This window comes from Danio rerio, chromosome 3, assembly GCF_049306965.1.
Source record: "Danio rerio strain Tuebingen ecotype United States chromosome 3, GRCz12tu, whole genome shotgun sequence".
Classification (NCBI taxonomy): domain Eukaryota; kingdom Metazoa; phylum Chordata; class Actinopteri; order Cypriniformes; family Danionidae; genus Danio; species Danio rerio.
In genome coordinates, this window is record NC_133178.1 from 9,789,015 (window position 1) to 9,810,809 (window position 21,795).

Here is a 21,795-nt window from a genome sequence, read left to right on the forward strand (position 1 = left end):
TGGGTGTCTGATGTGTGTACTGTATGTGTATTTGTGCTTGCATGTCTGTGTGAGTGTGTCAGTATTCAGGTATAGATCCGTGTATTTGCGTATGTGTGTGTGCGCGTATGTATGAATGTGTATTTTTGTATCTGTGGATGTTTTTTTGTGTGAGCGCATGTGTGTGTATTCACTTGTGTGTGGTTTTCTGTATGCAAGTGTATATGTGTGTGTGTGTGCTGTGAATAGCCCAAGGCCTGTGTGTGAACATGAGGAAAGACCTGCCATTCTGTGGCTCAGGGTAATCAATGCGACTCACTGAGCTATATTTTATTAAACGGCCCGCGTTCTCTCCGTCACTTCACACTCATTTACCGCGCTGGAGGAAAATGACTTTACGGGAAACACGGCACGGAGAAAAATCTGCCTTTTTCCCCGTCTGCACCGCACATATGACTGATCAAGTATGCAAAATAAACAGGTGCCGCAGTAATGCACTCTGTGACCCACGATAATGGAGCGTGTGTGTTTTCCATCAGTGTCATATAATCACTCCTGCATTCAGATGCTATCCAGACCATTATTTATGCAAACCTAATGAGACGAAATTAATGTACTGTGTTATTGCTCTGAGCTCACGTTTAGGGTTTACATTGTCAAGATTATTAACGTTATACATATTCTTTGTACTATTAATATTTCAAATCATTATTAGGCATTCATAACAATAAGGCAGTAAATGTTAGCAAAATCGTCATTGCTTTCTGAGACAGTCATAAGGGAGTCCTCAAATCATGTTAAGAGAGACACTGTAAGTGAACATCATGGTGTCCTTTTTTCCTAGAAATTCAAAAAGAAATAAGTGTGAAAAAAATATTAAAATGGTGTATGGCCATACACAATAAATGTGCCATATAAATACACATTACATTTAACATTACAAAGCATAAGGCATTATGTGTGTGTTAGCGTATGTGTAAGTATATGTGTTTAAGTTTGTGTGTGGGCACACATGTATGTGCGCGTTTAAGTGTGTGTGTCTCTGTATATGTATTTGGGTGGGTATGCAAATGTAGGTTTGTGTATGCGTGTATGTGTGTGTCTGTTTTTGGGTGTCTAAGTGTTTTAAGTGTGTGTATAAGTTTGTATTTGTGTGTTTAGTTGTGTGTAAGTCAGTGTGCATATGTATTTGTGTTGGTAAGTGTGTGTAGGCTTGTGTGTCTGTCTTTGCGTGTTGAAGTGTTTTTATGGGTGTGTGTGTGTGTGTGTACATGCATATTTGTGTAAGTGTGTATGAGTGTATAAGTGTGTCAGTTTGTCTAAGTGTTTATATGAGTGTGTGTGTGTGTGTGTGTGTGTGTGTTTGTATGGATATATGTATTTGTGTATGTCTGTTTAAGTATGATGATGGCATGGGTATTTGTCTGTGTATTTAAGTGTGTACGTGTGTTTGACTGCATATATGTGTGTATGTCTTTTTGTGTGCGTATATAAGTATGTTTATGTGTGTGTGCGTGCATGTGTATTTGTGTGTTTGTATATTTGTGTCATAGCGTATGTCATTGCGTATTGCTTTCTGAGACGGTCATAAGGGAGCCTTCAAATCATGTTAAGAGAGACGCTGTAAGTGAACATCATGGTGTCCTTTTTTCCTAGAAATTCAAAAAGAAATAAGTGTGAAAAAAATATTAAATTGGCGTATGGCCATACACAATAAATGTGCCATATAAATACACATTACATTTAACATTACAAAGCATAAGGCATTCCCCCACACATATCGCAGCAGTGCTGATATACAGCCACATCGCAGTGCTACAAGTGCAATTCTACTCATTTTGTTCAGCATGCCAATTTTAACGCCTGGTTGCTATGCATGAAAATGCTTATTTGATAAATCAATCAAACATATAATTAAACAATTATTCTACTTTAAAGTTTGTAAACTCAAAACTTAAAGCATGGTGCTACCAAGACCACTTAAGGTTTTGATTTTAAGGGAAAGCAAAAGTAAGCCACATTGGTCTCATAAAAGATAAAGAAAATGTAAACGATATTTATTTTGCCGACAGTAAACTTTTTAAAAACATAAATAATGAATTGTTGATAGTGTGCCTCCGACAAGTGAGTGGGTTTGACAAACCAGACTCTCTTAACCCTCATTATTTGTTGTGCCCCGTGGCTCACAAGGACATATCAAATAGAGAGACACCCAATAAAGCCAAAATTATAGAACAATTTATGAAAGAAACCATTTTAAACAAAAAGAAAAAATTTATAAATGTAGCAGTCAGGAATCAGTAGTGTTTGAAATGCATGTGTATGCATGACTATGTAATGTAGCGTAGCAGTAATGGATGTACAAAAATAATTAAATATAAACCAGTCCAGTCCAATGAAGCAGCCAACTTCTAAATGCCAGCCATACAATTTTTGAAGGTCCAAATAAGTTAACGACAGGTGTGTCCCATAGCAATGAGGTTTGAAGGCGGAGCCAACTCTAAATCTTGATCAGAGCAACTCCAGTAACTCATAGGATGTCACACAATCACTCAACATCTCTTAAATCAAAACACTGCGCATTTATAAAGAGAGATTCACACAGGTGAGTGGGTTTGACAAACCACCTGTATAAACACACTCTCTCTCTCTCTCTCTCTCTCTCTCTCTCTCTTTCTCTCTCTCTCTCTCTCTCTCTCTCTAAAAAAAAAAAAAACTCCCCCACCCCCCTCCCCAAACTTTAGCATAAATTCTCTGAGCACAAGTGGAGGACTTACTGTACGTGTGACTTGCAAAGTAGTGGAGTCATGCTTCAGCACTTATTTAAAAAAAAAAAAAATTATTATAAATGTTAATATTGTGCCTCAAAGGTGAGTGGGCTTGACAAACCAACTGTAGAAAACAAACTCTTTCATCTCTCTGTCATTGTGACCAATACTTGAAGCAATTTTACACATTTGCACCAGACACTCTTACAATCACTCAACATCCCAAGAAAAAAAAAAAAAAAGAAAAGAAAAACTGTGCTTTTATAGCCATTGTCATGCAACGTTATCATTAAATATCCATGAAATTTCCAGAACGACTTGACTGGTAAATTCAAAAGCACACTGGCAAGGGCGTTCCAGAATTCATCATTTATGCAGCTGCTTTGGTCCCAGAGACATCCAAAGGCAGAAGCGCAAACCGCAGCTAAATGTTTACACATTGACTACATTACAAAATCTGTGGATGGATAAGTATTGTGAACAACTTCAATGCAAACATATGGACAGACACAGTCTCGCATGTCGAGATGTACATATGTTTCTGTGCTAGCACTCACCAGAACACGTGCACGAGCGCCACACAGCTGACCTCACGGCTTGCAGGTAAACTTACAACAGCTTGTCATATGCATTTTATAAAAAAATTTTCCACAGCTGGCATCATTGATTAACATAGAAACATTATCTGACTAACAGGAAGAGGTGTGAACCTATACTGGTCTCATGGTTCGGTTACGATTATCATGCCTTCGATTCGGTTCAATTCGATATTTCGGTGCATCGACGATGCATTCCATATAAAGTGTTATATTTTACAGGAGAGGCTATAACAAGCTTTCTGTATAAACACACAGACACACAGCACCACACTGTCTCTCATTCAAACACAAACATAGACAGCACCAAAGAAACAAACACACACACGCACACACACACACACACACACACACACGCACACACGCACACACGCACACACGCACACACGCACACTTAAGCCCTCGCAACAGGGAGAGCTCGCGAAGAACGGAGCAGAAAAAAAAAAAAAAAAAAAAGCACTTTTCCGACGGTCCCTTTCTGAGAGCTCCTCTCAGCTTGAGCTATCCCAGCTGAACACATATTGCGAGGGCTTAAACGGAGCAGTGCTCGTAGTGTGGAGCGAAATAAAAGAAAGACAGCTGTGAAACATAACCAGCTTTGTCTTTTTGTAGGAAACACACTTTATATCTTTTTAGGGTAAGAGGTTTTTGAGTTATTGCCGTCTGTAACTGAATGTGTGTCAAGAATATCGAAAACAAAACCAACTGAACCGCACTCATTTCTGGCGCCCCCCTGGATATACAGCGCCCTTAGAATTTGCCTATGGTGCCTATGCCACGGGCCGGCCCTGAGTTGGCTGAGTGTTGTAAATACCGGTGCTCACCTCCCTCATGACAGAGAGCATAGGAGATAAATGACGTCAGTACATAATAACCGGTTATGATTATTACTGAACAGATACCGAATTGTCCGCGTCTGCATCGTGGTGCACCAAAGAAACGATTAATTTTGACACTCCTACTAACAGGCAGCTAAATGCTTCAAGAAAAGTATTCAAAGAATTATATTTTCATAAACAATACAGATGTGAATGTGCCTGAATTGCCTGGACCGCGCTGCAAGAAATCTGGTTGGGTCCCGCGGCTCCCGCTGTACCACGGAATGCAGACCTTTAATCCAGAAGTATCGCTGTAACAGGCAAGGGGTAAAGGAACAGTCACGCCAGCAGGTCAAAATTTGCACAGTGAGAGAGAGTTTACTTTGATTCTCTCAATCGCAGTGAAATAGGAATTTCTACTGTAAGTGTCAGTGAAAGACTGTCCAGCAAACACACATGCAGTGAAATTGTGCAGTTTCTGGGCTATATTTTGACAGGACATGCGCAAAGCGCAGGGCGCCAACGCTTTCAGGGCGTGTCAGAATCCACTTTAGCTATTTTAAGGACAGAAAAATCCGCTTTGCGCCGTGGCGCATGGTCTAAAAGGGTCGAGTTTATTTTCTTAATAAGTTATATATATATATATATATATATATATATATATATATATATATATATATATATATATATATATATATATATATATAAGTTAATAAGTTGTTTTGAGAATAAACCAATCAAAGCCTCATCTCCCATTCCCTTTAAGAGTCAGTTGTGTCGCGCCAAAGCGCATTTGCTATTTAAATGACGTAAAGTAAGTGAAAGTGGAAAAAACTGAGCATTTCACTAGCAAGAAAACAGTTAAACAGAGCATCTACAGCGCGAGAATGAGAGATAATTATTAACTTTCACTTTCGCTCTCGTGGATAGGGAAACCTTGTAAACACAGACATCAATTAGCCTATAAATAATTAATTTTGTTTTTTAAACGCAAATATGTTTCAAAACTATTTCGAAATTCAGTTCTAATTTCCAGCAAACGAATAAATAAACAATAATAACGAAGTGTGCTCAAAAACCTGAGTTATATCCTAATACACATGCTGTGCTCCATATGGTCTAAAACCTGCAGGTGGACAAATCTAAGCTTGTTTTTAATAAAACAAATATAAATATGCATATAATAAATAATACTGCTAATAATAACATTATACAAAAGCAAATTGAATGAACTATAAAAGCCTCCCGAGATGAAGAAGGCATGACGGCAGTGGTTTTTAAATTCATGTAGGCTAGAAAATTAAATGTTTTGTAATATTTTAATTCTTTATATTTATATCCTATATACATCATTATTATATCCTATATATATCCTTATATTATTATATCCTGCTTTTTTAGACCAGAATGCCTATGGGCGCACATATGAGTGCAAATGCCTTTGCTATTTAAACAGCATTGCACAAAACGTCAAAACGACTCTTGCGCCAAGCTGAAACTAGCAAACAACTATTGCGTCACGCCTTGCGCCACATTGCGCCCGGTGTATAATAGGGCCCTATGCGTTTTTAAGTAGTTGGAGTGTTGTAAATACCTGCGCTATAGTAAGCTACGGCAGCATAGCGCATATGAGATAAATAACGACAGTACTTAATAATTGATTATGATTATTACTGATCCGATACCAAACTGTGCACCGGAGCAACAATTAATTTTGACACTCCTAGAAAAAAAACACACTCTTTCATCTATTATTTTACACCAGACACTTTCTTATCACTTAACAGCTCAAAAAGAATAATAAACACTGTGCATTTAAGAAGTGAGCTTCACACAGGTGAGCGGGCTTGACAAACCACCTGTAGAAACACACACAAAAAAAAAGAAAAAAAATTCCACCTCAAAACTCTAGCATTAACTCTGAGCACAAGTTGGTTCTTTGTGGCATTTAGCATGTGTTAAATGCTAAACGACTAATTGTCATTTAATAATAAAAAAAATATATGCATTCGTTTTCCCACTTCAACTTTCAAGTGCTCAACAGTTCTGTGTCTCAGCGCATGGTGGACGTACTGTACGTGTGACTGGTGCAAACGAGTCGAGTCATGCTTGGGCTCTTATTTACCTCTGGGTCGCCCTTGAGCCGTGAGTGTGTGACCACAGAAATCATCTCTCAGTGGTGTCAACAGCAATCCTCTCCTGCTCACTTAACGCCTCCCGCTCCTCCAATGTTCCTCTCATTCGCACCTCCTCCCCTCCTTCAGCACTTATTTTCACCCTTTATGCGTTCATGGCTCCCTAGATTTCCTTCCCGACAGCTCGCAACATCCCTCTCTCTCTCTCTTTCTCCCTCTCCCTTTTTCTCCGCCACCTCTCCTCAGACACACACACATCTCTCTGCCTTTCTTCCCATCACACAGCCAGCTTCATCGCCTCTCATCGTCTGTGTCTGCTACACACACACACACACACATACTCATAGTCATTCTCTGGCTCTCACACGTGTCAGTCGGCTCTCCTTCTGCGTGTCCTGCAGTCCGGCTGTGGTTCAGTCATGGAGCACAGCCACATCTTCACCGTGCTGACCACCAACTCCAGCTCCTGGAGCCCTCGCGGTTGCCCTCTCGGACAGTTTCCAGTCGTCTACTACAGTTCCTTACTGTGCCTCGGCCTGCCAGGTAAGAAACATGTTTTCATGTTAACAGTGCACAATGCATGCTCTTTTTCGCTTCGTCTGAAGTGCACAGGGGTCACAGAAGTGCATCGTTTCCAACATTCACCAATGATCAGTACAGGTTCATCAACAAATCCTCAATTTAGCTCAATTTAGCATGCTTTATGTATGATTTTGTGTGAAGTGCACAGGGTGAGATTGTTCCCATTTGTTTTATTTGCAATCGATCGGAGCAGAATTTGGATTCGTATTCTTTAAATCTTGTCTGAAGTGTACAGAGTTCAATGTAGCGCATGAATCCCAATATTCACATTTGTGGACAATCAATACACAAATATGTGCATGAATATTCTCAAAATCGTGATTGTGTTTTAATGCATGGTTTTCTCTGAAGTGCACAGGGGTCAAACGTGTACATCTGTTCCAATACGAACATTTTTAGCCAAATAACTCATTTATTTAAATGTCAAGTTAACATGATGCATGTTTTTATGTATAATTTATATGAAGTGCACAGGGTGAGACTGTTCCCATTTGTCATACACTCTAAAAAACATTGAGTTAACCCAATGGTTGAATTAAACATAGTTGGTGCTTTGTTGGGTTATTTTAACCTTTTTTTAAGTTATTTATTTAATAACTCAACCAGTTGGGTTAAATAATTGGTGGTGTTGGGTTATTTTTAACCTTTATTTGGTTATTTATTTAACTACTCAACCAGTTGGGTTAAATATTTGGTGGTGTTGGGTTATTTTTAACCTTTATTTGGTTATTTATTTAACTACTCAACCAGTTGGGTTAAATATTTGGTGGTGTTGGGTTATTTTTAACCTTTAAGTCATTTTTTAATAACTCAACCAGTTGGGTTAAATATTTGGTGGTGTTGGGTTATTTTTAACCTTTATTTGGTTATTTATTTAACTACTCAACCAGTTGGGTTAAATATTTGGTGGTGTTGGGTTATTTTTAACCTTTTTAAAGTCATTTTTTAATAACTCAACCAGTTGGGTTAAATATTTGGTGGTGTTGGGTTATTTTTAACCTTTATTTGGTTATTTATTAATAACTCAACCAGTTGGGTTAAAAATGTGGTGGTGGGTTATTTTTAACCTTTATTTGGTCATTTATTTAATAACTCAACCAGTTGGGTTAAATATTTGGTGGTGTTGGGTTATTTTTAACTTTTATTTTCTCATTTATCTAATAACTCCACTAGTTGGGTTAAATATTCGGTGGTGTTGGGTTATTTTTAACTTTTATTTGGTCATTTATTTAGTAACTCAACCAGTTGGGTTAAATATTTGGTGGTGTTGGGTAATTTTTAACCTTTATTTGGTCATTTATTTAATAACTCAGCCAGTTGGGTTAAATATTTTGTGGTGTTGGGTTATTTTAAACCTTTATTTGGTGATTTATTTAATAACTCAGCCAGTTGGGTTAAATATTTGGTGGTGTTGGCTTACTTCAAACCTTTATTTGGTTATTTATTTAATAACGCAACTAGTTGGGTTAAAAAAAATTGAATTTCAACAATCAACTGATTTGACTGACACAAAACAGCTGTATTAATATGCGTGCGTAATGCTGTTTTTGTGTTATAAAGTTTATTTAAGCTCTAATGCAATAATATTGTTGTTATTTTTTAACAAATTACCACCGTGCCGTGTTTTTTATATCAGTTTAACAATCCAAGACCATCTTTTAGAAGCGTTTGGATGTGGTTAAACTGTATTGTACACTGTGGACACTGAGTGAAGTCTGCTGCAGCTGCTGGACAGCCTCTACAGCACACAGAGCTCCATATTCTGCTCATGGTTTTCTGCTTGCACAGTTTATAACCCATAGTTGGGAAGGTGCTATAATAACCTATAGTTGGGTTATATGTTGAGGTATTTTTAACCCAACTATTTTAACAGAGTATTAGCAATTGATCAGTGCAGAATTTGGATTCGTATTCTTCAAATCTTGATTTCTCAGTTGCGAGCTTTCATGCTTGATTTTGTCTGAAGTGCATGGAGGTGAAAGTATCACATAATTTCCAATATTTACATTAGTGATCAATCAACACAAATATCTGCATGAATATTCTCATAATCTGTTTTAATGTATGGGTTTCTCTGAAGTGCACAGGGGTCAAACGTGTGCATCTGTTCCAATATTAACATTTAAGCCAAATTTCTAATTTATTGAATCTCAAGTTAGCATGATGGGTGTATTTATGCATGATTTTGTTTGATGTGCACAGGCTGAGATTATTCCCCCTTGTCATATTTGCTATCGATCAGTGCAGAATTTGAATTTGTATTCTTTAAATCTTGATTTCTTGATGCACTTCAGACAAAATTTGGCACAAAAGCATGCAACTGAGGTGAAAATCATTCCCAATATTCACATTTGTGGACTATCAACACACAAATATTTGCATTGATATTCCTAAAATCTTGATTGTGTTTTAATGCATGGTTTTATCTGAAGTGCACAGGGGTCACAGAAGTGCATTTCTTCCAACATTCACATTTACAGTTGATCAGTCCAGGTTTATCATGCAAATTCTCCAATTCTCAGTGGAACATGATGCATGTTTTTATGCATTTTCTTAATTGCATGAGGTGAGATTGTTCCCATTTGTCATATTTGAAATCATTCACAGTTATTTGCTGTATTCTACAAATCTTATTTTCTTAGTTGCATGCTTTCTAAGTGCACTAAGGTGACAGTAGCGCATCATTCGCAATATTCACATTTATGGACATCAATACACAAATATTTGCATGAATATATTTAAAATCTTGTTTCTGTTTTAATGCATGGTTTCATGGTAAACATTGATAGTCAAATTTCAAATTCATGAAATCTCAATGTATGCATGTTTTTATGCGTGATTGATTGTTGAAGTGTCTGTGGGGTGAGAGATTTCTACACTGAGAAAAAAAAATGATATCTGCAAAACGGTTGCAAACAATTTTTATGTCGTTAATTTAAACAAATCACATTTAATAATGTTCAATTTAATTTGTTTGTTTAAATTCAGCCTAAATAAATTGTTTATAACCACTTAAAAAAAATTAAGTAAATACAAGGAATCATCTTTAAATCATTTTTTTTGTGTATTTGCAATAAACCAGTGCAGAATTTGCAAAATATTGATAATCTAGTGTAGCATACATGCTTTCAAATTTTGTGTCTGAGAGGTGAATGTAGTGCTATAATTCGGATAATTGTATTTTAAAGGGGACCTATCATCTAAAAATCACTTTAATAAACAGTCTAAACACAGTTGTGTGCCAACAGTGTGTGAATGTAACCAGCTTCTAAAGATAGAAATGAATGAATTCCATGTTTTATAATTACACTGTAAAAAAATTAATAATAAAAATCTTTAATTTTACGGTTTATTTCCGGCAGAAAAAAAACATAAAATAACAGCCGTTAAATTACAGAAATATACCATAAAATAATGGATATTAAATTACAGAAATATACCATAAAATAATGGATATTAAATTACAGAAATTTACCAAATATTTTATTTAAGGAAATTTCTGTTTCTGTAATTTAATATTAGTTATTTTAGGGTATATTTTAAAAATTACTGATTTTTTTTTTTTTTTTTTTTACAGTGTACACTTCATAAAAACAGTCTGCAGAAACACTTTGATCGACATTTCCTTTTTGTACATGTCATCAAAGGGACAAACTCCACCCATCAGTGATGATCTCTCTCTCTCTCTCTCTCATTAGCATAGACAGCCCTGAGTGAAAGGCAGCTGTCCGCTATTCGAGATTTCACCCAGTGATTGTCAGTTCATGCACATCATTTAGTGCGCAATGCATGTTTTAGTCTGAAGTGCACAGAGGTCAAAGTAGAGCACTATCCCCAACAGTGTTTCCATTCATTTTCTTAAAATCTTGATCATCTAGAGCAGGATGCATGTGCTAATACTTGACTTAGTCAGGAGTACATTACCAAGATTAAAAACACTTGTTGCCAATCAGTACAGATTTTCCATGCATATTTAAAATCTCAATCACTAAGCACATGCTTGATTTGGGTGCATCGTCTACAATATTTACATTTGTGGCCAATCAGAACAGTAGTTACATTCATATTCTTAAAATCTTGATCATCTAGTGCAGGATGCATGTTTTAATGCATGATTCATAAAGGTCATAGCAGTACATCACCATGATTAATAACATTTACTGCCGATTAGTACAGATTTCCATGCTTATATAAAATCTAAATTACTAAGAACATGATGCCTGTTTTCATGCACGAGTTTGTTTGCGGTGCACAGGGGTGAAGAGTGCATTGTTTACAATATTCACATTTATGGCCAATCAGTACATGCACATTTAGTACTTCATGCACGTCTACAAACCGGTATTGAAGTGTCTTGTTATACAATAGACACGCAGCTGTAGTGATGAATTATGTAGTGATTTTACTAGGGTTGGGCGATGTTGACCAATCTGGCATTGTACGAAGTATAATGTGAAACATTTCGATGGACCATGGCATCATCGTCAATATTAAATATTAGAGCTGCACAATTAATTGTTAAGATCGCGATCTCGATTCGACCCCCTACACAATCTTAATCCAGCATTACTACGATTTTGCCAATCAAATTTAATTTAAAGTTCAGGAGAGAAGAAAAGGCGGCTGCACTCAGTGACACTGACACCTCCAAATCACATAATGTATTTATAAGGTATAATTTACCTAAAAATGTCATGTTTGTCTTCATATAATGATGTTTTCGCGGCCGGGAAATCACACCTGACGAGCTGCTGAACGTGAGCTATTATCACAGAGAGTGCGCGCGCACGCTCTACTTAATGATAGACGTGCGCGTCTACTTTAGTGAACAGAACCTGCATATGTTGCGAGTAACTGGTAATACAGTTGTAAATAATATTCAGTTAGTGAGTGATCGTTTGGGAGCCGCTCGCGAAGTATGAACATGCACTTAGCAGTGAAAATGAATCCGAAAGTGTGCACTTTATTTAAATGATCATCTCGCATTTTAGAGTTATGATTACGGCAAGCATTTGATGTTTTTTCTTTCATAGCGAGCCCACAGTTGTGCATGAAAATAAATGTTTACAATGTCAGTATAACTACTCTAGCCTATATATTGTTGAATATAATCTGATAATGACAAATGTCTGATTTCACCAGTGAATAAAATTGTCTAATATGACAGATTGCAAGCATATATCTCAAACATAATTATTCAACATCAGAGTTATTATAAGTAGAATAGAATTATTTATAAAAACCAGTAGACCTACACATAATATTATTATCGATGTTGTGCCATATGTTTGTTTTTACCATACCTTTATTTTACATCTACAGAATCGTGAGAAAATCGTGATCTTAATTTTGAGAAAGAAAAAAAAAGAAAAAAAATTTGCGATTCTTATTTTAGCCAGAATCGTGCAGCTCTATTAAATATCAATTAATAAATAACAAATTCATTAATTGTAGCCTACTGTTGTTACTATCTGACCCACATGGTCTTTGCTTTACCCATAACCAAACCATAAATCAATAAAGTTACACACAAATTACCACCTGTCAATCACTTGGCATGAATTGGCAGTGATCGGTGCCATTCTAATGGCTTTTTCCCACAGCTGGTGGAGGAGACAAAAGTTTGTTTGGAGTTCACTGTAATTTGTATTGTGATTGATAATAACTTCCTTATTTTATTTTTATTATTAGGAAATAATAACAAGTAAAGATGCTAGGGCTCGACTGTTTTGGTCGCATATTCAGCCGAAATTTTATCTCTGCGACCTTTAAATATTTTTAGAAGCATTTGGGCGAGTTCATACATTTTCACTGTAAACAGGCATTTATGCAGAATGCATCTTTGCACCTAAAAATGCCAAACGCAGCATTCAGGAACAGATTAAAACAGTTGCTATGTGAACTTGCATCGTCTATCGGTCCAACCCTAGATTTTACTGTCTTTATTACAAACATGCATGTTTTAAAAATGTTTTAAACTTGAAAAACTCAATCGCATTTGATGATGCTTGATGATCACAGAGAGCTCAACAGATATTTTAACACCAGTTGCTTTGTGCTGTTCTATCTTGTTGATATGATACACATTACTATGAAGACATGTTAATACACGGCTGTCAATTAATTCGGTGGGTGGGAAAACCACACTCCTACGTCACGTTGCTTTGGGCCTTAAAATGGGAGGGATTTGGATGCTATTTTAACGTCAGGAAACTTATATATATATATATATATATATATATATATATATATATATATATATATATATATATATATATATATATATATATACTGTATATATACTGTATATATATATATACTGTATATATATATATATATATATATATATATATATATATATATATATATATATATATATATATATATATATATATATACTGTATATATATATATATATATATATATATATATATATATATATATATATATATATATATACACATATATATACATACATACATACATACATACATACATACATACATACATACATACATACATACATACATACATACATACATACATACATACATACATACATACATACATATATATACATACATACATACATTATATATATATATATATATATATATATATATATATATATATATATATATATATAAAACTTGTGACTTGTGTAAAGACGTGTTTACATTACTCCAGTATGACTGTGGGAACACTAAACCAGGGGTGGCCAATCCTGTTCCTGGAGAGCCACCTTCCTGCAGATTTCAGTTGCTACCCATATCAAACACACCTGAACCAATTAATTAGGACCTGAACACCAGGTGATAATTACAGGCAGGTGTGTTTGATATGGGTTGCAACTGAAATCTGCAGGAAGGTGGCTCTCCAGGAACAGGGTTAACCACCCCTGCACTAAACCTACCCACAGTTCTGTCCAAACAGCTTACAAAAGAGCATAGGTGCCCTTTAATACATTTTTACCATTATAGGCTGACTATATTAGTACACTGTTGCCACACAACTGTTTAAACCCCTCATTAAAATGATTTTGCATGATAACTCCCCTTTAATGCGTGATTATTTCTGAATGTGCATCCCTGATAACTCACATTTGTGCACTGTCATTACCAGTTTTTGTTGCAGATTCCCAATTATTGTGTGTATTTATGCAATATGTAAGTATGAGGAACGCAACATTCTGCAAAGTTCACTTCGAAAGCAAACGAATGCAAGTTTTTAAATGTTTTAAAAATCATGATTTTGTAACATTCTTGGAAAAAAAAGGTCTATAACCTTGTGAAAGGCAACCCAGTGGCTTCAGAACTGTGGGAAAATGCGTTCTTTAAAGGTCATTGGTGACAGGACAGACTTCAGCGTCGTGCATCATTTCCACAGACTGCTAATCAGCTATCAGCAAGAAATAGCGGTGATTCCACAGATGGCGAAATTAGATCCGGCTGTAACTGGAGTGACCCGGGGAGCGAGACGGATGATGCATCAGACGTCTTGAGTTGTCGTGGTATTAACTGGCCTTTGGGCGTTTAATATTCAACCTCGTGGTCGCCAAAAAAAAATCATAATAACATTTCGTTCCTCCACAATTGGAGGTTGATTGCTCCTTTATGACTAATGCTGTAATTTGCAAGGTGTCCTGAGCATTTTACATCCGAGCTCCTCTCTCAGGTCGGATGGCGTGTGGCACAGTTTCAGCAGAATGATTCGTTGCCAGATTGAGATAAATCGTCGTGCCCTTGAGGCGCAGCGCTCAGCCTGAGCCGCTTCACACAAATATTTTCATTTGCTTTCAGGAGGCAGTCAGTCAGTTGTTTGATTGCTAAATACCAGCTTGAATTTTGACTCTGACATGGGTTGTGGGACAAATGCTGGCGTAATGAGACGAGATTTTTTTTTAGACGAGTCTTTATTCTACGCTGTGTGAAAGTCATCACACCTGGCATGCTTTGGGTAAATGAAGGTGATGGAACAAGCAGAGATTGAGAGCAAAGGGTGAAGAAAGGAAGGCATTGTAGACGAAGTGAGAAATGCGGCGAGAAGGGAGGGAAAGAATAGAAGAAAAAAAAGCTTGTGTGATTGAGGATGTGAGGAAGGAGATTGGATTTACAGATGCTACAAATAACAATTTTAACGCTGAATATATTTGAAACCTTTTATAATTGCTTATAAGTGCTGTGCATTTTTTCAAAAAAAAAAAGAATAGTTTTTACTAAATTTACTATTTACTCTCTCTGGAGTGGTTTCAAACCTAAAGATGATATTTTGAATAATTCGGAAAATTATACAGATAATACCCCATATTGACAATGAGGAAAAAAAAGATTTATTTGAAATTGTTGCAAATTCCTTAAAAATAAAAAGCTGAAAAATCACATGTACATCAGTATTCACAGCCTTTGCCGTGAAGCTCTAAATTGAGCTCGGGTACGTTCTGTTTCCACTGATCATTCTTGAGATGTTTCAGCAGCTTCATTGGAGTTCATTCAATTCAATTGATTGGACATGATTTGAAAAGGCATACACCTGTCTATATTAGGTCTCAGGGTTGACAGTGCATGTCAAAGCACAAACCAAGCATGAAGACAAAGAAATTGTCTGTAGACCTTCGAGACAACCTTGTCTTAAGGCACAAGACTGGGCAAGGTTACAGAAAAATTCTGCTGCTCTAAAAGTTCCAATGAGCACAGCGGCCTCCATCATCTGTAAGTGGAAGATGTTTGGAACCACCAGAACTCTTCCTAGAGCTGGCCGGCCATCTTAGCTAAGTAATCGTTGGAGAACGGCCTTAGTCAGGAAGGTGATCAATAACCTGATGGGGTCACTCTGTCTGAGCTCCAGCGTTCTTCTGTGGAGAGAGGTGAACCTTACATAAGGACAACCATCTGTGCAGCAATCCACTAGTTAGGCCAGTATGGTAGAGTAGTCAGACGGAAGCCACTCCCCGGCTGGAATGTGCCAAAAGGCATATGAAGGACTCTCAGTTCATAGTGCCCCATTCAAACGCGGCTTTAGCATCAACGATTGACAGAGGGCATGTCTGAAGTCGGGGCTGACGCGATCGTCATAGCAGCGCCAGCCAATAAAATTAGTCAGCAATTGGCTACAGTCTGAGCTGGTGTATTTGCATACAGCGATCTGATTGGCTGACGCTTCCGTCGGCGCTTAAAAAGTTGAGCAAGTCCCATCTTGTATAGTGAGCAACGCCAGTGAAGCGGCGCCGACGGATCCAGAATGCTGTTCGCCAACGCCTGACATCACTCATTTAAAGTGAATGGGAAACGTTGACGCTGACGCCCCGTGTGAATGGGACGTAAGAAACATCTGATGAGACTAAAATTTAACTCTTTGGAGTGAATGCCAGCCGTTACGTTTGGAGAAAACCAGGCACCGATCATCACCAGGCTAATATCATTCCTACAGTAAAGCATGGTGGTGGCAGCATCATGTTGTGGGGATGTTTTTCAGCAGCAGGAACTGGAAGACTAGTCAGAATAGAGGGAAAGATGAATGCAGCAATGTACAGAGACATCCTGACTGAAAACCTGCTTCAGAGTGCTCTTGACCTCAATCTGGGGCGACAGTTCATCTTCCAGCAGGACAATGACCCAAAGCACACCGCCAAAATATCAATGGAGTGGCATCACAACAACTCGTGAATGTCCTTGAGTGGCCCAGCCAGAGCCCAGATCTAAATCCTATAGAACATCTCTGGAGAGATCTGAAAATGGCTGTACACCGTTGCTTCCCATCCAACCTGATAAGAGTTCGAGAGGTACTGCAAAGAGGAATGGGCAAAAATTCCCAAAGACAGGTGTGCCAAGCTTGTGGCATCATATTCAAAAATAATTGAGGCTGTAATTGCTGCCAAAGGTGCATCAACAAAGTATTGAGCAAAGTGGTGAATATTTATGTACATGTGTACTCACTTAATTTTGCCATTTTATTTCTTAAAACAACACAATGTTTTTGCTGGTCTAGAAAATGCTTCTCGATTTAAGAACGTTTAAATATTTGGACTAGAAACAAGACAAAAAGAAATTCATTTTTTGCATTGTAGACTCCCAGAAAAACTATAACGCTCTTTTTATTTGATTTGTATCTTTGCTCTACTGTATTTATCAATGCATGTGATCGATTTATTATATTTCATGTAGATGGTGTGCCCAACCAAATCGTTCAATTAAAAAAAATAAATAAATAAAAAACATACATTATTTTCAAATGCAGCCACTAGAGTGTTCTGGTGCAGTTATTATGTGCTGCAGATTTTTTTCCAATATCATGCAGCCCTACTATACAGCTAGGAGAAATACACAAACAAATAAGTCAAGCCATTCGATTCAGCTGTCAACATTTGTGAAAGCCTCAAGCAAAAACAAAATGCAACCCTAATTTAAAAAAGAAAAATGACTTGACTCTTAATATTCAACTGTGTGGTAACCTGTACACTACAAGTCTTGTCATTGATCCCAGTTGTAAGAGCAACAAATAATAACTTGACTTCTAGTTGATCATTTGGTAAAGTGGCAGAAGGTTTTTCAGATGAATCATCTGTTGAACTGCATCCCAATCATCACAAATACTGCATTGGAACCAGCATGGAATAAAGATTCTCACAGAAATCAGTCAAGTTTTGTAAAGGAAAAATCATGGTTTGGGGTTACATTCAGTAGGGGGGTGTGCAAGAGATCTGCAGAGTGGATGACAACATGAACAGTCTGAGGTATCAAGATATTTGTGCTGCCCATTACAATACAAACCAAAGGAAAGTGCAAATTCTTCAGCAGGATAGCGCTCCTTCTCATACTTCAGCCTCCACATTAAAGTTCCTGAAAGCAAAGAAGGTCAATGTGCTTCAGGATTGGAAAGCCTAGTCACCAGACATGAAGATTATTGAGCATGTCTGGGGTAAGATGGAGGAGGCATTAAAGATGAATCCAAAGAATCTTGTCCTGCAAGAACGCTTTCTTTGCCATTCCAGATGACTTTACTAATAGGTTATTTGAGTCATTGCAGAGATGTATGGATGCAGTCCTCCAAGCTCATAAGTGACAAGAATTTTGTCTAAGAAAAGTCAGACGTTACTGTCCTAATGAAATAATTAAAGATCATGACATGATCATATTTTATTTTGGAAAATACGCATAATCTAGGGGCCTTTGCCTCTCCTATAAGCCACTTCTGATACCAAATAATTAACTAGAAGTTATTATTATTTGTTGTTCCTAAAACTTGGATAGGTCACAAGACTTTTGTCAGGTAGTTATGATCCCGCAATTTATTGAATTTTGAAGAGTGCTGCATTATTGTATTGCAAACATCACTGAAACACAAGTAAGCCCAGAAGCAGGAGATGTGTGTTGAGATGAGCTCATGGATTGATCACTGGAGGTTAAGCTCATTAAGGTCACTAATTGGAGGAGGTCGGTCTTATTTCACTGCCTCTGCACTGAAGCCTTCACTTTGAAGGACTGTTTGATTTATTTATGTGTTGTGCTGATTTCTACTGAAGATGAAGGGTTTTCATCCAGAAAGCGACTCTAATATTGCGTCTGCCGGAAGGTCACAGATTCAGGATAACGATCGTCTCGCTGACTCCACATTGCACTGGTGGTGTTGTTCGCCGCTTAAGAGGTGGAGTCAATGATTTTCAATTTGGGTGAATGATCTGGGCCTCTTTGAGAGCTCGCTGCCTCTCTGAGGAAAGTGCTTGCGAGTGTTTCTGCATTTGCATCAGGATGATCCAACAGAATCTTTTGGAAGAGAGAGTTGCTGACCCAAGGAGAAAATAAATAAATAAAACATTTGCTGGATAAGTTGGCAGTTCATTACGCTGTGGTGACACCTGGTAAATAAAGGGACTAAGCCGAAAGAAAATGAATGATTGACCAATGTTAGAAATCTCTACATATATTTTGGAAAAGTCCGGGTATTATAAAATAAAATAACTTTGTATTAATAAAACCAAGATATCTATAAATTTACAAACTTATCGAATCTATAAATCAAAATTACAAAAATTAAAAACAGTCAAACTGACTGTCTCTGTAGCACTAGGTGTGTTAAGACATTTTTACACCATAAAAAGAAATCTTAAGGCTCCTACACACCGGAAGCTTTTCGTTTGCGTTTATCGTTAGTGTTTTAAAAGACGTTTTTCAGTATTCAAACCCAAGCGCTTTTCACTGGCGTCAAGCAGAAGAGTATGCAAAATCACTCTTTTGACTTTAGATGGCGTTGCACAACTTTAAGCTTCTGACACCCGCTTATAACACAGAAGAAGAGAAGGAGAGGAAGTTCACACACTTGTTGTTAAAGTTACTGGTGACTTGAACAAGCATGGATGGTTCAAGCAGCAGCTCCAGGGGTCCGTTCTTCGTACGTGGATTACTCAGTTAGCTGGATTTGGATATTGACGATTTGACACGATCCAGGATTGTTTCGTTCTTCAAAGCTGATCCGAGAGTTGTTGTCATGGCAACAGATCTGCTAGGTCAAACCTGATCGGGAGCAGGTCCGAATCATATAAACAGGATTAGATCGGCTCAGTTCAAGCAAAGATAATACAGAAAGTATGTTCCAAATTCTGATATTTTCTTACAGTAAAAGTTATATACACTTGGGAAAATAGTAAATAGTTTTTAACTATATATATATATATATATATATATATATATATATATATATATATATATATATATATATATATATATATATATATAAAGTTATAGTCATTAATAAAATAAATAAAGTTATGTATATTAATAAAATGTATGCAATCTGCACCCTCGAAATGAAAATACAAAGACTGCCATCTGGTGGTGCAAAGAGAAAACTTATTGATATGAACTTTTTAGATCGCTTTAGTACAAATTGTGTATAATAGAAATGCAGAATATGTGACTTTTTTTAAAAGCAATAATACATTTATGCAGTCATAAACATGTTTTGACAGTTATTATGCCGGTGATTTGAAGCTTCACAAAAGTTGCAGACGCCTTTACCAATACGAAAATGCTTCTGTAAACAACCAGTTATTCTTTACACCGATTAAAAAAACTGTACTATAATAAAGAAAATCTTTTCTAAATGCAGAACTAAATACATTGATTTGCATTTAAATACATGATGAATACTCTTGTTTTGACAAATGAAAGTGTAAAGCCTGCAGCTCACAACAAATGTGAAGTTACTGCGTGTCATATTTAACAAGCAGTTAACTGCTAATTTGATGTAATTTTGCTCACATGGATAATTGAATATTAATCAGATGATGTCATTACGCTGCTGTGCCGTCAGCCAATCGTTGCATTGCTGATCATGATTTCGAGGATCGATAGATCTGTCCTTAACAACACACGCAGCGATCTCAGATCAGTTTATCCAGACATTCTAATCTGATTTGCGAACTTGTTTGAAGAACCAAATTAGCGAGAGATCAGTTATCAAGATTAAAAGATCCAGGATCTGCCAAATCATCTTAGATCATTTAAGCGAGGTATGAAGAACGGACCCCAGCTCTAGTGCTGTTTACTGTTACTTCAGAAGCTCCATGCAAGTGAACAAAAGTGCCGATCTGATTGGTGGAGAAGGTTTTGACGCGATGTGTCAAAACAAAAAAAACGAGCATGAGGCGTTTTTTTTTTTAAAGACGCTTTTACGCCTGGCATTTTGCACGTTGGTGTGCACAATCATATTGAGGCCCTTTATTTAGTCACGAAGCGTTAAACGTCGACGGAAAACGAGAGCAAAAAAAAAAAAAAAAACTCTGTGTGCACGGGCCTTTACTGTATTAAATTTAGCTAAATGAAATGAATTTTTCTAGTCATCAACTTATATTACTCAAACTGACTTAAAATATTAAAGCTAACTATAATATATATTTAAAAAAAATTGGAACCGGATTAACTTATTAAAATGAATTAGAGTGGCACCAATAGCATAGTGGTTAGTGCGTCGACTTATAGCACCCAGGTGCTCGTGGCAACCAGTGTTCGATTATCAGCTCGAGGTCCTTAGTTGATCCTTCCCCTCTATCTGCTCCCCATACTTTCCTGTCTGTAAATCTGCACTGTCCTATCAATAAAAATGAAAACCCCTATAGTTTTTTTTTTTTATAAATAAAAGTAACAAAACCATTTCCTTTCATGACTGTCATATTTTTTTACAATTTGAAATCAATTTAAACATTAACAAACTGCAGCTCACTGGATATTTTCTCTTTTTCTGAGAATTCTCTATAAACCCTAAAGAAGGTTGTGCGTGAAAATCCCAGTAGATCAGCAGTTTCTGAAATACTCATACCAGCCTGTCTGGCACCAATAACCATATCATGTTCAAATGACCTTAAATCATCTTTCTTCCCTGTTCTGATGCTCAGTTTAAACAGCAGAAGATTGTCTTGACCATGTCTGCATGCCTTAATGGATTGAGTTGGCTGATAAGAAATTTAACCAGCAGTTGGAGAGGTGTACCTAATAAAGTCGCAATTAAGTGTAAACCATAACAAAGAACGTCAATTTGTGGCTTTACCAGTGATCAAATGCTTGTTTTGTTTTTTTAAGCAGGCAGTAATTTATTTCAGGGCTGTCAACGTTAATGTGTCAATTAATCTGATGTGTTTTGTTTTTAATCACAGCTTTGCCAGTGAGAGTGGTTGAGCTCAAGTGCATCAAATAATAAGGAAATACTGAAAGTCTTGAAGGGGATTGTGCATGTCAGATACTAGAGAGCATTTAATTGGTCAGGAGATTTAATGAGAAAGTGAAGTATGAGGTGACATTAAAAAAACAGATGACCCATTTAGGCGAAAATGACAAACTGCAAGCTTTGCATGTTTATAGCCCCTTTCACACAGTGATACCGGTAAATATCTGGAAAATTTCCGGAACGACTTTACCGGTATATTCAA

At 36.8% G+C, this 21,795-nt stretch overlaps 1 protein-coding gene and 1 long non-coding RNA gene across 6 annotated transcripts in view; one reads left to right on the top strand and one right to left on the bottom strand.

The window, feature by feature from the left end:
* Positions 1 to 21,795, bottom strand: part of LOC141381146 (uncharacterized) — a 160,386-nt gene that overhangs the window by 106,344 nt on the left and 32,247 nt on the right. For 3 of the 5 annotated variants that reach the window (XR_012400855.1, XR_012400856.1, XR_012400857.1), the window contains exon 2: positions 6,662 to 6,832. This is a non-coding gene — a long non-coding RNA (uncharacterized lncRNA). The remainder of the gene's footprint in view (positions 1 to 6,661; positions 6,833 to 21,795) is intronic. The other 2 variants (XR_012400858.1, XR_012400859.1) reach the window with 1 other exon arrangement.
* Positions 6,354 to 21,795, top strand: part of gpr139 (G protein-coupled receptor 139) — a 42,535-nt gene continuing 27,093 nt past the window's right edge. Inside the window, 1 exon segment of the mRNA NM_001365153.1 lies at positions 6,354 to 6,839. Coding sequence (NP_001352082.1) covers positions 6,716 to 6,839 — 124 coding nt within the window. The 5' untranslated portion in view covers positions 6,354 to 6,715.